Genomic DNA, 20,386 nt, shown 5'->3' with positions numbered 1-20,386 from the left:
AATGTTTTATTCACTAACTAAGTTCATGTAAAGTATATCTAATTTTATGATTAATATTATGTTATGTAAAAAAAAATCATTTTGTAAAGTTGATTGTTGATTTTCTTTTGTGATTGCTCAAGGTATTTGTCATTATATCCTATTAGTTATATTTTATTGCTTTATTTATAATAAAAGATAATTAAAATGTCTTATTTCTTTATTGAAGTTTTTTTATATCCTATATTTCTAAAATAAAGAAACTAAAATCAAACCACTAATTATACTATGAACAGAATTAAAATTGCAATTCTCTAAAGCTTATATTTTGTTAGGTTATCACTTAACATCTAAAGGTTTATTATATTTTTTATCAAGATAAACAATTTAAACAATTTTGTGAAATAATTTTATTAGTCTTAGTTTTAAGTTGTAACCATTTTTTTACAGAAGGTCACAAATACATTTAAAATTTTTGTTTTGTTTTTATTTAAAAAGTCTTATAGACAAAAAAAAGTACAGTTTCTTTTGAACTTAACAAAATATAAAGATTGTTACAACTCTTCATATACAAGTACTTTAATTAGTTATTTTAAAAAGTGTTCATCTTTACAAATAAAAAAAAAGTTATTGAAATACAAAAAAAAGTAATATCACTAACCTTAGGCTTGGTATTACATTTTATTTGTAAAAAAGATAAGTGTTTTTTGATAACTCTAGTTTACAAATTGTGCAAGTTAAAATATAGTTTGAAAAATCTTTTACTTGATCTGGAAAATTTTTGTATATTATATATTTATTTGTATTCATTATCAAACTAATATGTTTTACCAATTTTAAATGTACTGCTAGATATCATTCTGTTTAGAGACAAATTTGTTAAATTTTGTAAAACAATTGTATCATTAAAAAACAATAATAATAAAGTATCTTATAGTTAAATAAAATTAATTTAAAAAAATGACAGAATTATAGTGAAATGCAACTATTCTGCTAAATTATTTTTGTGCTATATTTCAAATAAAATAAACTATATCAACATTTTTAGTTTTTCAAATATAGTTTATTGTTTTATATTTAAATTTGGTATTTTTAGCTGATATATGTAAAAAATCTTTTGATTTTCAAGCAACTACATTTAGCAAATTTTGATACTTTATTTACAGATAAATAAAAGCAAATAAAATGTTTGAAGATGAAAACGCCCCACCACCGCAATTGTTTCCCTGCCATGTTAGTAGAAAAAAAAGATTGATATTTATATGAATGTATATAAAATGTTTTAATTATTAGATTAGTTTAAACAAGTATTTCCTTGTCACGTTATTTAATATTTCAGGGTTGCCACTCACTAAGCATATTTAGAAGTTTCTGAAACTCTCAGGATATTTAGATTATCTTTTTTAAACTCAGGCTTAATCAAAATAGCTGTTTTTTTTAACAAACTCTAGATAGTTTTAAAATTTATATGATATCTCAGGACAGTTATTTTTATTCATTTTGAAAAGATTTAGTTGATTTGGTTGAAATATTTTGTTATTTTATAAACAAGTTTAAAGAAAAACCTGGTTTTTCTTAATTTGAAAAGTTAAAACAATAGTAATTGAGAATTTGAAAAATTTCAACATGACTCAGGACAGTTAAGGTCAATTAGGAAAGTATTTTTTTGACTCTAAGAGTAGCAACCTTGCAATAAACTATTTTAAATATGTAGTTTTATGACCTCGCAGTCGTTTTATTTTGCACAAGTTTCAAAGCTTTTAGAATTGCAGTAAACAAATGAAAAATAGTGTTTTCCAATTATTTTCAACAAAATTAAGTCTATTAAATTATTTTAGATTTATATTTTTATTTGCAGTCTTGTGGCAGAAGTTTCAATGCAAAAGCATTGGAGAGGCACTCTAAAGTTTGCAAGAAAATAAACAACAGCACCAGAAAGACGTTCGACTCCAAGAAACAGCGCCATTTAGTGGATGAATTTGGTGGATTCACTAAAAAGAAATCAGATACAAAGTTTGTTATAATTTGATTTTTAATTTGATGTATTTATAATTCAAAACATTTGAAATTTTTTACATCCTTACAGTAACCTTTAACTTTTAGTCCTGTTGTAGGTTGTCTAGCATTTTAATAAAAAATGTAGCACAAAGTTTAGTTTGAATTATTGAAAAATAAAAATAAAGTTTAACTACTATTTCTAAGTACGCATTTTGTTATTTTTGGTAAATATGTTTTATCATTTTAGTACAAAAAAGTTTTTAGTCCATGCTATTATATTATTCTTAGTAACTTTTATTAATTGTTTATGAAAAAAAAAATTTGGAATAAAAGTAAAAATTTATTCATCAAGTTGTATTCTTATATAAATAAGGTAAAATTTTATCAAATACAAAGCTTTATTTGTAAACTGTTAGTTTGAACTTTGTTTCTTTAACAAACAAAAATAATAATTTGAACCTTTTTTCGCGGCCTTTTAGAAATACTGACCAGATATACTAAAAAATCTTTTCTCTGAAGCCTGTCTTATGTTTATTTTACAATTGTTTTCTTACAAATTTGCTCAAAGTATATATTTTTTACTGTAAAGTAAACTTTTTAAAAACATTATGACCCACGAAATTTTTAAATTTTTAATGTAGCCTGGAAAGAATTTTTTAGTGAGTCTGTCCCCACAAAAGACTGTCAGCCACTGTTATAGTCTTTATTTGCAAAACTTTAATTTTGTTGAAGTTACTTTTCCATAGTTCTATTGATCAAACTAATGTAAAAATTGTGATTAAAAAAATAAATGTTTTTGTTTTACATTTGAACTTTTTGACATAGGGTGGTAAATTACTTTTGTACAGTTTAGTCTAGTTTTATTGAGTTTTAACTAAGCTCCAAATTGCTTTGTACAGATTTTTAAAAATCAAAATAATTTTTGAGATATAGCTTATCAAAGTCAGAGACTACAATCGGTTCCCTATGAGAGGCACAAATTAAAACGGAAAATAAATAAAAATCATTAAAAATCTGTCTTCTCCTACCTTTTTTGAGATAAACACCTTAAAGTTTCAGGAAATGTTCCTTGCAATATTAAGAAAATTCTGTTGGAACAAAATTAGAAAAAAAAATTATGACAAAAAAAAACTTTTTTTTTAAAGTTTTTTTATACAATTTCAATTTTCTAATTAAAAAAAAAAATCTTTCCTACTGAACTTTCTAAATATTGCAAGGAACATTTCCTGAAAGTTTGAGGTGTTTATCTCAAAACAACAAGACAAATTTTTTGTGAGGTAATCTTTTTTGTGGTTTTAGTTTGCGACTTCCATAAAGAACCTATTGTAGTCTCCGACTTTGACCTGTTATGTCTCAAATATTATTTTAAATTTTAAAAATCTGTAAAAAGCATTTTTTAGCTTAGTTAAAACTCTATAAAATAAGATCAAATTGTGAAAAAAAGTTATTCACTCCCCTATGCCCTTATTTCGAAACATTAGTGTTGAAAATAGTTTTACAACAAAATATAATAACTTATCTAAATTATTTTTGATATTATCTTGTGTTTGTTGCACTATGTTTTTACTAATATAAAATGTTGATTTTGATAAAAAAGTTGTAGAATAGTTTTATTTTTTGATAAAGTTAAATTTTATCTAATTTAAATAGATAATAAAAAAACCTCAAGCTAATACTAACTGCTTGTAAAACAGTTCATTTGTTAATATTTAAGCTATTTATGCTTATAAATTGTATTTTGTTTTATTATATTTTATTTTCTACTTCAAACTAACACTTCAACATTATTTTTAATAGTATTTCTTGAAAAAAATCGAACAAATTTATAAGTTATGTTATATATTATACATATATGTTTTGTCTATTTTTTTTTCGTGTCTAGACGGATAAAGTTAAAACTTATTTTCATAAGCATTAGACCAACAATTTTATTGACAAAATATTATACTGATAATAGCCACGTTTATTTAAATATAATGACTTATTATTGGCATTTAACCTAATTTATTAAGAGCATATCAGCTCTAAATTTAACTCAAGTTCAATTGAATAAAAGCTATGGTAAAATTTTCTAAGTGTATAAGAAGTTCAAGATTTGAATATGAAATATATATATTTAAACTATAGTAACAAAAATAGTTTTTAGAACATAAATTTTTTTAAAACAAATTATCTTTATCTTTTAGAAATATGTTTTATTCATTAGAGTTTTTACACACTGTCGTTTTTAATTTGATGGTTTTTTTTTAGTAACTGTAAATAAGAATATTTACTTGCTTTATTTAAAAAGTTATTTTAGACTCAATATTGTATTATAATCCAAATCTAATTATTTTCATCATAACTTTAAAGGTTCAAAAAATATTTTTGAATAAAAATATTATAAACTCAAGTTTTGAACCAATTATTAAAGATAGACTAACTTTTAAAATTCAGATATTTTGGACAGTTTCTAGCAAAGTTTTTTAATGCTCATTATTGTTTTTATTTTTTTGTTTTACAGATTGAACAGAACAAACCAAATAAACAAACAGCCTGCTAAAAGTAATTGGAAAGAGAAACACGAAAATTTTATCAAAACAATTAAACAAGCCAGAAATGTTACTGCAGCCATTAAACAAGGTTCGTAATAAATAATAAAGTATTTTGGAGAATTAATTAAAAAGTTTTGACTATGTTTTATTTGAAACATATTAGAAAAGTTGTGTTGTTTAAACTACGTAGAAAAAATTACTGTGCTTTATGTTTATTTTTCTTCAGTTAGAGTAACTGAGAATAATTTTATATAAATTATATCGGTTAATTAATTAAAATATTAAAGTAAGTAACTTAACATATATTTATATATATATACTAAATACTCTAAAAATGATGAGTAAAAAAGTATGTTGGAAATGTTGTTTTGTTATTATTATTTTTTTCAACTAGAAATTATTTTAAATAACTCCAATTTGAGAAAAAGTTTAAAAGTAAAAAAAGTGGGAAAACCTGAAAAAATTAATCTGTTTTTTAGCAAAAAAAATATCTTTTCAAAAAGAATATTAAGGTAGTTAATGAAAATAACGATATATAATTAATGATATTTTTAGACTATTGTTAGAAAATATTCTTTTAATTGAAAGCATATGTTTTTTTGTCTAAAAGTTTATAAATACTGTGGCTTGTGACTTGCTTTTTGTTTAAAATAGAGTTTAGTTTGTAATATGTTTTTTGTAAAGAAATATTTCAGAAAATATAGTGAAAATTTTTTTTATTATTTGAAATAATGCATTTTTATATGCTTTGAGTTTTTTTGTTTACAGAAAACGAACATAGGTTATTGCAAAAGTAGTAGCAAAGTTTTACTTTTGTAAATTGAAAACAAAATTTCTTGTTGGTATAAGTGTTACATAAAAACTAAAAAAGAAAAAAAAAACAAAAATAAAAACTTTTACTCTTAAAGTTGGTTGTTTGGTTACTTTAACAGTGGAAATTAAGGTACAACATACACTCAAGTTCATAGATTAAGTATTTAAACAGAAGTTTTTCTGTTTATCAAATAGAACTTTAACATTTTATAAATTTTTGCTGTGCCAAGTTTATTTTGTTAAGTAATTTTATACAAAATTTAAAAGATTAAAAAAATTGATATGATTCTATTAAAAAAAATATAAATGTTGTACTTTTACTTCAGTAAAACTTAAAAACTCTTAAAACTTAAAATTTTTTATAAAGTGTTTTGGAAACGAAGTTTAAATTTATTTGCTATTTAAACACTTTAGTTAAATCTGTATAAGGTTTTAAGTTCCATATTTTAGTATGAAAATGCTAAAAATAGTATTAAGTGTTCAATAGCAATTAGTGTATTAAATACTTACACATAAAGAAATGATAAATGAAAGTTTGTTAAAAAACGTTTCTATCACATTAAATCTTTCATTTTTGTATATATTATCTATAAAATGAGACTGATTTCTAATATAAACTGTGTTTATTTAGATCTGTTTAAATAATGGAAACATCTTATATAAAGAACAGAGTGTTTTCTGAAACCATAATCACCATTTAAAAGGCATTAATCATTGTACAGAAACTTTAAATTTATTTTTATATTATTGATCATTGGTATTTCTTGAAAAATGGTTTCTGTAAAAACTTATTAATCTTCATTAAATTAAATATAAAGACTACAAAACGTACTGTTAATATGTTTTTTAGAAATAAAAATAGCTTTTGAAAAGGAATATTAAGGAAATTAAAGATGATATTTTATTTGGTTAATTGTTTTGATTAATTGGTGTTTTGTTTTAAACACATAAAAAACTAAAAGTCATTAATCCTTTATTGTTTTTGATAATAATAGTTTTAAACCTTTTCTAAGCTACTTGTAAGAAAATTTTTAAAAATTAGATTAAAATTCAACACTAGTTAATTTAATCTAAATAAGATCTCAATTTAAAATTTGTGTGAATTGTAATATAAAAAATTGTTTTTTTTTTATAGAATAAGGTTCAATAAAACTAAAAATAAATTAGTTAAAAATACTTTTAGCTAATAATGTCATATAGGTATACGGTATTGGAAGTTATCTTATCGATAAAATAATTTAAAGTAATCTCATATAGGCTTTCAAGGCTTACAATAAAAGCTTTTACGTTGGTAATGCATAAAAAACTGTTTTATGACAGTTTTATACAACTAGATTAAAATTTTTATATTATAGTATTAAGTAATACAATTAAGAATACTGCTTAAATTTAAATTAAATGTGTAAAAATTTTTGTTTTTAATTCAATAACTTTATTGTCAACATAAAATTATGTATCATTTAAAATATTAGTTTTTATTTGATTATTACACATAAAAACATAAAATGACATAAAAAACTGTAAAAATTATATTAGTCATTACTTTTATTTAAATATTTTCTAACAATTTTTATCACTAACTTTATAAAGATGATGTTTTTTGTTAGTATGCAGAAGTAATAACATTTATACTCTTTTCATTACAATAGACGTCTTGTTGCAAAAAGTGAGCTAAAATAGTTTACTTAACAAAAGTTACCATTCAGATATAATTTGTATTGACTTTAAACAGTTAAACTTAAACAAGCGAAAAAAATACTGTATTAAGTTCAATACATTTATTGTCATTGTAAATTAAGTATAAATTGATAATAATCTGATGACACTTTCATTTTCAAAACTATAAAGTATCGTTTTCAATGCTTTTGAACAGTTCGACCATTGTTCACCGAAAATCAGAACAAAAGTTCAATTTTTTGATAGTATAAAAATTTTTTTTTTGCATTTTTTGTGGCCATTACAAATTTCACCGACAAAAATTAATTGTTTTGCCGCAAAAAGTCTTTTCTCGTCAGCAGATGTTAATTTTGGTTTAGAGCAATAAAGTTACAAGAAAAAAAAGGAAAAAAAAAAGTTTGCAAGGCCTTAGGATATTATGTAGGTTTGGAAAATTGAAATCTGAATTTAAAACTTGCTTTTTGTCGAAATGTTCCAAATTGCGCTGGGATTTTAAATTCGGTTAGTGTTTCGGTTTTATTTTAGTTAATTTAGCCGTCTTTTTGTATTAATGATATTTTATTTGGTTAATTGTATTGATAAATTGGTGTTTTGTTTTAAACTTAATATGGAAAATATTTGTTCTTGTATTGTTTATGAATGAAAATTGATGTAAATAAAAGTTTATTTGTTTAAAAAGCTGTTTTACATTTTTTTTCTTATAATTAAGTTATTAAAATAAAATGCATAAATATAAAAATAGTTTTTCTAGGTTTTCTAATAATTAGTAATGACAAAACATTGGTAAAGTAGTAAAAAATATAAATTTAATACTTTTTGAAACTTTACATTTACAAACACAGAAAACAAAATTATTTTTTTATCAACGTTTAGTTTCTATAAAACTGTACGTTAATTTTGTCAAGTTGTATTGTACTATATTATTATTAGACTATTTATTAAATTTGATTGAGACATAATTAAATAGATTTTAAAGAATAATTTCGATAATATTTCATTAGTTTAATTGTTCACGTACTTAAATAAAATTTTCGTTGTTTTAATTGTTATTATTTTAGTGTACACAGTTTAAACAACTAATTGTGAAATTAATTAACTTGTTTTAATTAATACTTTTCGTTATGTATTAAAACTGTATTAGTATTCAGAGTTATATTGAGTTATTGTTAATTTTAGTACAAGCATACTTTTGTTTAAAAACTGGTAAAAAAACATAAATAAGGTGTGCTAGTTGAATATTTATATTAAAAGTACTTTCTAATTATATTTACTAAAAACTAAAATCAAAATAATATTTCTTTTTGTTATGTAAATATTATTAAACACAATCTAGTTAAAAACAGTTTTACAGTACATCGTACAAAACCAATTTAAAATGTCAATATTACCAGTTCCAATTCTAATTTGATTTTAAACTCATAAGTTTTAAAAAAATTGGAAGCGCGTTTTAATAGTTTGTGTTAGCAATCGTATAGTCATTTAACATGTCAAATAAAATTCAAATTACACATTTTTTAATATAAATTACAAGGAAGTTTGTAATGCTTTATTAAATGGCAAGTGTGCTAATTAAGTGAAACATCTAATAAAACGTTTTTCTTTCAAGTTTGTCAGTAGAATAGTTTTCAAAAAAATATTTTCTAATTATATTTTCATAAAAATTTTTGAAAAGCGTGAAAGTTATTGTCTAAGAAAATTTGTAAATTTTTTTAAATTTTTTCAATTTTTCTTGGTGTTAAACTTCTAAATATGTTTAATCTTAAATACTTTGATACCACATCTAAAAAGTTTTTATCATTAAAAAACCTCTATTTGTGCTTAAGTTGTATTTAACATTTTGTGGGTATAATCTGTTTTTCATAACTACATCAGCTATAAACAAGTTTTGAAGCTGCAAAAATTTAGATTTATAATAATTCTAATCTTTATGTTTTTCTTTGGTAGTTTTTATCTAGAAAAATAATTTAGAAATCTTTTTAAACTATATAAACTAGCCACTAATATGCAATTTATATTTTGTAAAACATTAGTTTGTGCCCGTAAATTAAATAAAAATTATTTAGTACCATAGATTGCGAAAATATTGTTTTAGTCTTGTATTTTATACTTATAAGTAAACTACCAATTGCTTTTGTATTTTTTTAGTTCAAAGTAAATTTTAAATATAGTCGATTAAAATATGGAAAGTGCAAAAATAAAAATGCTAAATAAAACTATTTCACTAAAAATACAATCCTTCCTACATTTATAAATCAATTGTTTTTACTCATTAAATAATTTTAAAAAGTCTGCCAAAAGGAATATTTTTAATACATAACTAAAAGTAAGTTTTTCAAAAATAAACAAATAAAGTAAAGTATTTGGTAATAAAACTTTAACTTTCCTTTGAAATTTATTTTCTTTGTTTCCAAATATTGCAAGGATCATTTTCTAAAGTTTAAGGTCTCTAGACTTAAAAAATGGAAATATAATAATTAAATTTTATAAAAACTTGATATGGAAAAATTTACGGTCCATTCGTTTTTATCGGAAAAATTTTTCTCATAACTTAAGTTTCATTCAAGAGCCATTGAAAATTTAGTATTTAAGTGTTGGACCACATCTGAACTAATATATTTTTGTTTCAACATAATATAATCTTAAAAGCTTTATTATAAAAAAGAAATTATTGAAAACTGACATTAATTAAAGAACCTGTTTTATACAAACTATAGAAATTATGATAATAAAAAAACTAAAATAGTTTAATATCAAAACAAAAGTTAATGACACAAGTTTAATTATATTAGGCTAATATTAAGCTTAGCGTATTAAAAAACTAGTCTTTTTTATAAAGTCTTATATAAATAACTTATGATTTAAGCCAAAATAAGGCAACTATGACAGTTTTGTATTTTGTCAACTCCAAAAAAGTTTAAAATAAATGGTTAATTAAGTTTAGTGATTAGAGTCACTTAAAACCGTACAAGTAACAGTAGTTTTTTTTATAGAAAGTTTGTGTTGTTGTTTTGTTTATAATTTAAACTTAGCATATAATAATTGTTTGTGTTATAAATAGTGTTAAACTTTTTTTAAAGAATTATAAACAATAAAAATTACAATATATAATGAAAACTGTACTATATTTCAAATTGTCACTATGCTTAGTTTTAGCTGTAAATGTGAATTAAAATACATTATTAATTTACTAAACAGTTCTATGACAAAAATAAACAATTTGAAGTGAATTTATCAAAATTGGCTAATAATTACTTTATGTTCATCAAAATTTAACCTAAAAAGTTATTTAGCTTTCTAAATAAATTACTTATTTAATAATAGATTTTTTTATAAACGTTACTGAAACTATAAAGAAAAATTCAATAAAGCTATTTTAATTGAAAATTTCAAACAAAAATGTTTAGAAAGAATAGTTGACAGCGAATTTAATTGAAATTGTCACTTTTTTTATCAAGCTCTGATCAAACGCTTGGTTGCGGTTGCTAGGAAAAACTAGTTGCCATGGAAACTTTGACATTTTCGATCTTGTTTAAACTTCAAATTTAATCTCCTCAAAAATTTAAAACTCTATTGTTAAAGCCTGTCAAGTATTTGAAAATAATTGTGTGTCTTATTTTAAGTTATTATGCACACCAAAATAACTACTAACTTTTTTACTAAGCAAATTTTTTAAAGGGTTATAAGGTTGCTTATATAATTTTACGCTTTTGGTGTCAAGTATGTATTTTGATTTGTTTATTGTGAAAATTTTGACAGTTATATGGTAAAAGAAAATTATTGCACACATTTTTGTTTTGCACTCTTTTAAAATATTTAAAGTTTTTCTTATACTCTAAGTCACTAATCTAATAGTATGATTTTTGAACTTTAAAAAAGCATTACAACACAACACTTAATACGTCTTAAAGACATGATATTTTAAGTAATTAGTTGTTGGAATTGAAAGCAAAAAAAGCTCCCAAAAACAAAACTGTTTTATTAAAAAAATGTATTTTTTATTTAATTTATTTAGAAAACAACATTATCAATTTTTACAGAATTAATCGTTTTTTATTCTAACTTTTGAGCATTTTTAATGTTACTAAAAATGTATAAACAACGTAAAATAATTAAAAATTCGACGTTTAAAACAATTTGAAGCCAAACAAAATTAACGTGACCGAATAAAAAACTGTCAATTAAAAAAATATTTTGGCTCGTGACCTAATGGCGTGAAGTGTTTTTTAAATTTTAATTTAAATTTTTGTTTGGTAAATAATTAATTCCTAACCATTAGAAAGGCGTGTCAGATATTAAAAAAAAGTTTGATTGATGAATTTCTTGTTGAAAACTTATCTCATTTATAAATAATATATTTTTTTATATGTTCTTACATTATATCCCTAGCATATAGATACATTTTAGTCCGTTTTTTTTCTAATTTAGGGCCTAAAATAATTTAAACTTGTTTACAAAACAAAAAGAAAAGATTACACTCTCTTTGAAGTCACGTATTCAAGAAAAATGTGGAATTTTATTTTGACATCTCACTTTTGATGTGAATTCTTTCACGTAGTTTATATCTTAATCTCAATTTTTTTCAAAAGTCTGGTTTTTGGATAGAATTTTTCCAAATTATTAATTCAAACAGTTTCTATTAGATAAATAAAAATTCGCCAAGTTTGGTTAGTAAAGTATGAAATGTTGATGATTTTATTTAGACTTGTGCTTATTCTCGAAACCTACTTTAAGTTTGTATTAAACAGTAAAATTGTAAGTTTAACAAAATATGTTTCTTACGTAAATGAGCTTTGTTAAAATAATTGTTATTTTTATATAAAATCTTGTGAAAAAAATGATTATATATTTTCAATGAAAAAAAAAACAACTTCAAATCTCAAAGTTGTCCTTTACTTAGCTTGTCAATTTTCTGATTTGTTGACATTTTTAGCATTAATCTGTTACTGTGATGTCATAACCGCTTCAATTATGCACGATGTTTGAACATTAGGTGATTTAATTATGAATAAATGGGCGTGAGTGTCAACTAACGTGAATTGTTGAGTTTTCGTGAAAAAAACCACAACTAGTGCTTTGATAAAATTTTGATAAGTTTCTAATTAAAAAACTGTCAATTTTTCAGCAATTTTTTTTTTTAAACTCAATAAAAAAGTTTTGTGTTTTGTTCTGAGGTTTGTTATTTTAGGTATGGTTTGATTTAAGTTGACATTTATTTCCGTAATTAAAAAATTAAAATGTAAAATTTCTTTCAAGTTTTGATTTGCAGTAATAGCAATATAAATAAAGTCCATTCTGTTCAAAAAATCCAACCTGAAAAAAAAAATTGGTTACTTCTACAATATGTTTACTTGAGTAATAAAACTGAGCAACTTTTTTTGTATATTCAAAGCTTTAATTATACAAATATATTTTATTCAAGTGAAAATTAAACTTTAAATTCTTGATCAGCAAGTTTAATTGTTTTAAAAAAGATTTTGCTATATGAATAATTTTTATAATTAATTTTAAGCTATATAAAAATTTTAAATATATATCGTAAAGGCTGTTGCACAATAATGTTCAAAAAGAAAAACTATTTTTTGTATGTAAAGTAGTTTCAAAATTAAAACTTCTATAGTGAAATATGTTTTTCAAATTCCACAAAATTTAACGTTTTCACACTTAAAACAATGGGCTTTAAATTTGAGGTTTTATTAATTGCTTTCGGCGAGACAGAATTTAATTTGTAATTTAAATTTTTTATGCTCGATATGATGAAATTTCAAGTATTATCTTTGAACATTTTAACTATGAGTGCTATTTTTATTTTATATTAAAGTGAAAACTGTTTAACAATTTTTCATACTGTTAATATTGATCCAATGAGACACTTAAATGTGTTAATTAAAACTTTAAAAGCTTTTACAACTAAGAAATCAAATTTAAAAGCTTTATAGCTTGTAGTTATTATATTCTTTAATGTATTTTATTTTAAAACCGCTTTTAGCTTCATGTTAAATGATCAAAGTATTGTTACCTATTTGATACAATTATGTCATAGAATTTGTATAATTTTTAGTAACACTTAAAAACGTAAGTAGCTTTTTAGAAGTCATAAGCGCTGAAAACCTGAATATGTTTTTAAAAAAATATTAACTTGAAAATATTTAGAGTAAAGTAACTAAGTAAAGTTTTTATGTTCTCAAAACTTAATTTGTTTCTGTGTTTGAAAATTAAATTGGATCAACTTTCGTATTAAAATTATATTATTATATTATATGTATTAAAATTAATTAAATCTCAAACAATCATTTTACAAAGTTTAAAATAATTTCCATCTAAATGTTTAATAGAATCTTTTATATTTCAAGAATGTCTAAACTTGCTTGGTAACTAAAATATAAGTTAAAAGTATAAAATCATTTAAAATAATTATTGAAACTAAGTTTATTTCAAATACCAATTAAGTTTGTTATCTATTATAACTTTTCTATTAATTCGAAGAACAAATTTGAAAACTTAAACACAATTTTAAAACAACATCAGTTTCTTCAAGCACAAATTTATGGAAACTTTTTACTGTAAGAGGCCTGAAGTTTGTTTAGTAAATAATTTAATACCATCTATTATTCAGGCGTGTTACCAGATTAAATCGCTTTATGGCGTTTTATTAAATTTCCATGTTGGCATGTAAACATTTTGCTACCCATGTTTTTGATGGATTTATGTTTGGTTTGGAAAAATTCGTTTTTTAATGTCTGTTTTATGTCTTTGCTATGTAAAGTTTATTTTTATTGGACTGAACTTTGTTTTTATTTAGAAAAAAGTTTTTTTTTGATGTTATTTATTTTGTAACTTTAAAGTTTTGTTGTTTTTTAATAAGTTGAAGTGATTGGCAATAAAACTTTCTAAATTAAAAATTTTGTTTATTATTGTTTTCTCTTTTATGTTTTTTAAGATTTTACTTTTGTTTAGTATTTGAAATCCAAAAAAAAAAAAGAAGTTTTTAACTATGCTCAGAGATTTAAATATTAAAGCAATCTTTTTCTATATAAATTTTTATTAATTAACATTGATTAAGAACAACAAGCATTAAGCAAGATTACAACAAGATTATAAAACAATTTAGTTTACTTTAATTTTTTATATCTTACCTTTTTCAATTGATAACAACTTAAAACATTTTTGTAATACTTAAACTAAAGCTTTTACTTTTTAGATAGTGTTTTGTAAAATTTTATTAAGCTGTAATAATTTAAAATACAGTATATCTTTTATAAACATCAAATTATTTATAATTTAAAATGAATTGTTGGAACTGCCTTTTATTAAGTAGAAATTGGACAACTTTGAAACTAAAAATCTTTTAATCTGTTGATGTTTTTTTTCAATTGATATAGCTATTTTCTATGGTTTTTTAGAACAAGTTTTATTACATGTAGATATTTATAGTTTAGAGTACAAGTATAGTATTTAAAATTTGTTGGTAAATTAATTATTATTTTATTAATTTCTCAGGAAAACCTCTGCCCCCATTGTCGCCACCAACGATAAATCCTGACTACATCCAGTGCCCTCATTGCAGCAGAAGATTTAATAAACAGTCCGCAGAAAGACATATCAAGTTTGTAAGATAATTATTATTTATATTTGTTGCGATTATTTAATAAACAGTTCGCAGAAAGACATATTAAGTTTGTAAAATATTAATTGTTTAGATTTGTTGCAGAATGTTTAATAAAAAATAAGCAGAAAGACATATCAAGTTTGTAAAATATTAATTATTTATATTTGCTGCAGAATGTTTAATAAACAGTCCGCAGAAAGACATATTAAGTTTGTAAAATATTAATTATTTATATTTGTTGCAGAATGTTTAATAAACAGTTCGCAGAAAGTCATATCAAGTTTGTAAAATATTAATTATTTATATTTGTTGCGAATATTTAATAAACAGTCCGCAGAAAGACATATCAAGTTTGTTAAATGTTTATTATTTATATTTGTGTTTATACATATAAGTGTTATATCGAGATATTAAACTATTTTTTAGTCATTTGGTAGTATTAGTTAATTACATTTTACATGAAAACTTTAGGAATTTCAAAAGTTAGTTTTGGTAATGACATGCTAAATTAAGTTTAAAACTTCAACTTTTATTTTACGTTTTATAATTTATTTACTTACATAATGTTTCAAATTAGTGAAACATGATCAGAAAATTCAGGTTTCTCGCATTTTAAATAATTTGCTCTACAATGTTTTGCTTATAAACTTGGATATATTTGAATAAAACTGTTTTTATTAAAATCTGGAATGTAACTTCAACATAAATATTTTAATTACTATGTTTTGTTTAAACTTTAATGTTTTTTAATGATTAAGTTTAAAGTTTAAAATACAAGGCTTTTTCAATATACTAAGAAGAAAGTTGTACATGTTTAAAACAAAATAAGAATTAATTAAAAATATAATCATACTAAAACTTAAATGTGCTCAAATAAACTAAAAGTTTAAATATATGTAGAAAAAACAGATATCAAGATATAAAAGAAATAGAACTAAATATATATGTTATTTAAGCTTTTTTTGGTTATTAGATAATGCATAATAAAAATATAAAATTAATTTATATAAAAATATAAGAAAAAGACTAAAATGTTTATATTTTGTTAAATTATTGCAAGTTATATTAACATTAAGATACACAACTAAATAATTTTTGTCTAGTACAACAATAAACAAATAATAAAACGTTTTTACCAACTTAAACTTTTAATATTTTTTTTCTCCATAAAATAATACTATTTATTAGAATTAAAACATTGACAAACAGCAAGTTTTTATAATAAACATGTTTTACTAACTAATGTTTTACTAATTAAATAATGTGAAACAAACCAAGTTATCAAAGTGAAAATGAATACTTTATTGTATTTAATACTTAAAAATATATAATAAAAGAATAGATAAAATTTATAGTTGTATTTTGCCGAGCAAAAACAGATTGAAAAACTAATTTTCTTTTAATAAATTTCAAAATTATAATAATTTTATTAGTAAAAACAAGTTAATGCGCCAGGCAAAAAAAGGGAAAACTTTTTTGTATTAAGGAGTTATTTCATAATATTTATTTCTAATTTATTTATCAATTTAAACAGTTTCTGCGCCGAACAAAAGAAGCGAATCGGGAATCAGCAAAAAAATTCGTCCAATATGAAAGCGAGGACCCAGTACAAACCCCCCAAGTTGAGAAAACCCCCCAAAATTCCGCCCAGGGACCCGGATGACCGGAAAAACGGGGCGAACGGTGTTCGGTTTAGCGAGGTGGGAAATGAAGAGGGAAATGTTGGAAATGATGGAGTTGGAAATGTGAACGGTTCGAACGGAAATGGAAGGAAATTGAACGGAAGAACCAACAATAGGAGGTTAAAATTTTAATTTATAAAAATTAAAAGAATGAAAAGTTTTTAAGTAATATATTTTTCGGTAAAAAAAAAATTCCATTTTCTTAGCTGTAAGCTTATATTCATTGTTGTCATATTAAAATGTACACTGAAGAAAACTAAATTCTCAAAAATTAAAACTAGACTTGTTTGGTTTATTCTAATTACTCAAAAAGTTTTTACAGTTTATTGCTTTTGTTTTTCATTTTTATTATTTTTTTTGCAACTTAATGTAAAAAACTTTTTATCAATACAAATTATATATTGGTTGATCTCATATTGAGTGTTACTCTATAAATATATTTAAAAAAATCCCCCACACAGAAACCCGCCAGCGTGGGACAGCACGGTGGAAGTTTCGACTCAGGGGGAGCACCGAACCCGAACGGGGTTGAGGTTCGTGCCGAGCAGCAGGGGCCCCATGAGCGCCAAGAAACCCGCCAGAAAAGTGGCCCACGCCAGGAATTTGGTCGAAGAAGGTAATTTGAAGTTTATTTGCTTTAAATAAACATAAATATTAATTATTATATATATTGTTTTTTATTTGCTTTAAATATTATGAAAAAACACATAAAAATTATTTATTATATATATTATTTTTATTTGCTTTAATTATTATGAAAAAACACATAAGTATTATTTATTGTATATATTTGAAGTTTATCTGCTTTAGTTATTGTGAAAAAACACATAAATATTATTCATTATATATATTGTTTTTATTTGCTTTAAATATTCAGAAAAAACACATAAATATTATTTTTATATATATTATTTTTATTTGCTTTAACTATTATTGAAAAAATTACGAAATAGATTTTAATTGGTTTTCGGTTAGAATATAAAATTTTCAATTGTTAAATATTTACAACAAAACAGTAATTTATTGTTGAACTAAAAAAATTACTTCAAATATTTGAAAAACTTTCTTTAGTAATTTTTTTGCTCTTAAATACTGCCGACTCATGCGAAGATGAGATATTAATATTTTTTTATTTTATTATATATTAATATTTTTTCAGATTCAAACCGAGCTACTCCATATTATTCCGACGTCAAAACCAGAAAGACGTCCTCAATCAGAAAATACAAGTTTGAAGAAGACGCCTATTTGGCGGGAATCAATCAACCGAATCAGTATTTGGCGGGAATCAATCAGCCGAAACAAGTCAATAGGTCCAATATAAAGTGAGTATTTTGTTGTGCAAAGCTTGAATATTGTATTTGTAAAGTTTTATACTATTTTATTTTTAATGGATTTTTATCTATACATTAATATTTTCAATTTTTTTTTACAAATTGATATGCTATAGTATACTTTTAATTCACAACAGCAGAGTCGCTACAATTGAGCCTTTAGCAATAATTTGCACTTTTTTTTATTCAACTAATGTATGTTTCTCTGTGTTAAACAAGTTAACACAGTTCCACGGATTTCTGTAAATTTCAAGTACTGCAAGAAAAATATAGAAGATGATTATTTACTAAAATATAAGTCATAATTGATGTAGATTGATAGTAGATACAATATATAGGGTCGACTGCAGTTGTAAGGACTTAAAATTTTTCTATTAATGTCATTATGCAGGTAAGGTGATGTAATAATACAGCAGTATATTAACAACATCTTTACCAGCGGTTCTTAATCTCTGGGGTAAATTTCCTTGTTTTAAAGGGAATTTTAGGGGGTTTCTTTATCAAAGTTATGTAAATTAATGTTTATCAATTTGTCTTTATCTTTACTAAGATTAAAGTTTAAAAGATTTAGTTTTATTTCCTCAAAATTAAACATTGTTTTGTATATTGGGAGTAAATTTGATAATTACCTTTCAAAAAGGGGTAAAACATGAAAAAAAGGTTAAGAACTGTTTACTATACCCTTATCCCTAACCCACCTTACTCCAATATATATAAAAAATAAACCAACAAAAAGAGTTTTATTATTTAAAATTTGAAAATTAAGTAAAATATTAGCCAATCAGAAGCGACCTTAGAACTGCAGCCGAGGTTAATATATAATTAATCCGACTGTTATACATTGTAAAATGTAGTAAGTAAGCAGTAATTAATAATTTAAAGTAAATTAGTATAACAAGCTACATAAAAATACAATTTAAAATGATTATTTAACGCATTTAAAGCTATATATGTTAGGAGTAATACAAAACTATTCAATATTCAGAAGAACTAAAGTAAAGTTAGCATATGAGTGAAATAAGATACAAAATAAACATTCACTTTTAGATTCAAAAAATTATTTAAAGTAAAACAGTTGTTAAGTAACAAAACTTTCGAGTAAATAATCACGTCGTCACTTATCGTGCTACAAATTCACGAAAAGTGTAAAAACACTAAAGATAAGTACTGTGAAAATTGTTGTTGTTATACTACTTCGTTAGGTCTACATGAGGGTTTCTCAAACTTTTTTTTCATAAGGCCCCCCCTTTGAAAAAATTAAAATAAGTAATGGCCCCTTCAATACTTACCTTTTCTCAAAAGAAATTCCTAAAACTACTTTGCTCTTCTCCAACTCCAAAAAATCTAGTTCAAGTTTCAAATTGTAGCCTTGTGGCTCCTTTACTGTTCACCCCCCCCCCATTTTTGAAGCTTATAACCCCTTAGATTTCTGAAATGACCCACTTTGGTAAACCCATGTTAACACAATACCAGCTAGTTTTTATTTTTTGTACTTTTTTTACTTGTTTAAATTTTTTTTAATTCCAGGAAGAAACTTTCGGCGAACTGCAACGAGTGTGGGTCGGACTACCCGGTGGAAAGAGCGAGGTTCTGCTGCATGTGCGGCGTCAAGAGGCTCTACGTGGACGTTTAGTGACGTCATAGTGAGAATTTGGTGGCGTCATCATTAAGTTTCGTGACGTCACGATTGTTTACCACCATTGAGTGCTTTGACTTGGCGATTTATTTGAGACGAAATTTCGCTCTTAGATAAATTGCTCAGACGTTAAAAAATCCTGAAATAATAAAATTAAGTTTGATCTGAATTTATAAAAGTGTTTTTTTTGAAAAAAAAAAAACAGAATAATAACAGCCAAGATTAATCTACTTTTTTTTTAAGTTGATTTAGATTAGCAAAATAAATAGTTAAAATTAGCATAGTTATATGTTTTTCATATTTTTTTTATTTAACTATTTTTTTAATTATTGTTTTTTTCAAAGCTTTAAACTTTTAATTAAGTTGATTTTAAAAGCTTCTTGTGGTCAAATACAAATTTAAAAAAATTGTTCTAATTAATTGCATTGTCTTTTTTCCAGACATAATTTTTTATTTTCAAAACAAGCTTACGGTAGAAAAGCTATTCAGTTTTCTTTTTTCTTTTTATTGCTTTTCAAACCTTAATTTCCTTTTAGTTTAATCATATTTACATTCTTTCAAAAATTAATAGAAAAAAAAGTTTTTATTGTTATTAAAACTTGTAATTTTTTTCTGTGCTACTTTGTCAAGAGAACAAAAAAGTGTAAAAATTTAATTTGTTATAATTTTACTGTGTCTTACATGTTTAAAACATAAAAAAATGAAATAAAAATCGAAAGCTGTGTTTTATTTAACCTGTCTTAATTTATGTGTCTTTTTTATTAGTTTGTTCGAAGAGTTTTTGTACTCAAATTTAAAGCCATTAAGTTTTATTCAGCTGTTTTGTATTTTACTTTTTGTATAAGTTTTTATAAATATTTTCACTTTTTTATCTTCAAACTACAAGAGCTATGTTTGTTGAAATATTTGTTTTTAAATAAATTTATATTTCTGCCTTTTTTATGTGTTTTAAATAAAATAATACTTTGTTAAACTTTGTGATGTCATTTAATTAAAACAGATAAGTCTTAAGTCAGTTGAAATATTTTTACTAAACTGTATTTGTTTTTATTTTATTTAGCTATATTGAAGTTAATTTAATTTTGATTGTTATTTTATTAATTATTTAAAGTAAGTTATATTTTCAA

At 23.0% G+C, this 20,386-nt stretch overlaps 1 protein-coding gene across 1 annotated transcript; it reads left to right on the top strand.

The window, feature by feature from the left end:
* The first annotated feature begins 1,150 nt into the window (after positions 1 to 1,150).
* On the top strand, positions 1,151 to 19,719 carry LOC145842490 (uncharacterized). The gene is made up of 8 exons (XM_082949944.1): positions 1,151 to 1,212; positions 1,838 to 1,992; positions 4,481 to 4,599; positions 14,499 to 14,604; positions 16,142 to 16,408; positions 16,751 to 16,905; positions 17,449 to 17,614; positions 19,151 to 19,719. Exons 1-8 carry the CDS (start codon positions 1,165 to 1,167, stop codon positions 19,254 to 19,256), a joined length of 1,122 nt encoding a protein of 373 aa, XP_082806070.1. The 5' UTR covers positions 1,151 to 1,164; the 3' UTR covers positions 19,257 to 19,719.
* The last annotated feature ends 667 nt before the right edge of the window (positions 19,720 to 20,386 follow it).

The sequence above is a fragment of the Thalia democratica genome, chromosome 8 (genome assembly GCF_965202585.1).
Source record: "Thalia democratica chromosome 8, ktThaDemo2.hap1.1, whole genome shotgun sequence".
Lineage (NCBI taxonomy): Eukaryota > Metazoa > Chordata > Thaliacea > Salpida > Salpidae > Thalia > Thalia democratica.
The sequence above is the reverse complement of the archived record's forward strand: the minus strand, read 5'-3'. Positions and strand labels throughout refer to the sequence as shown.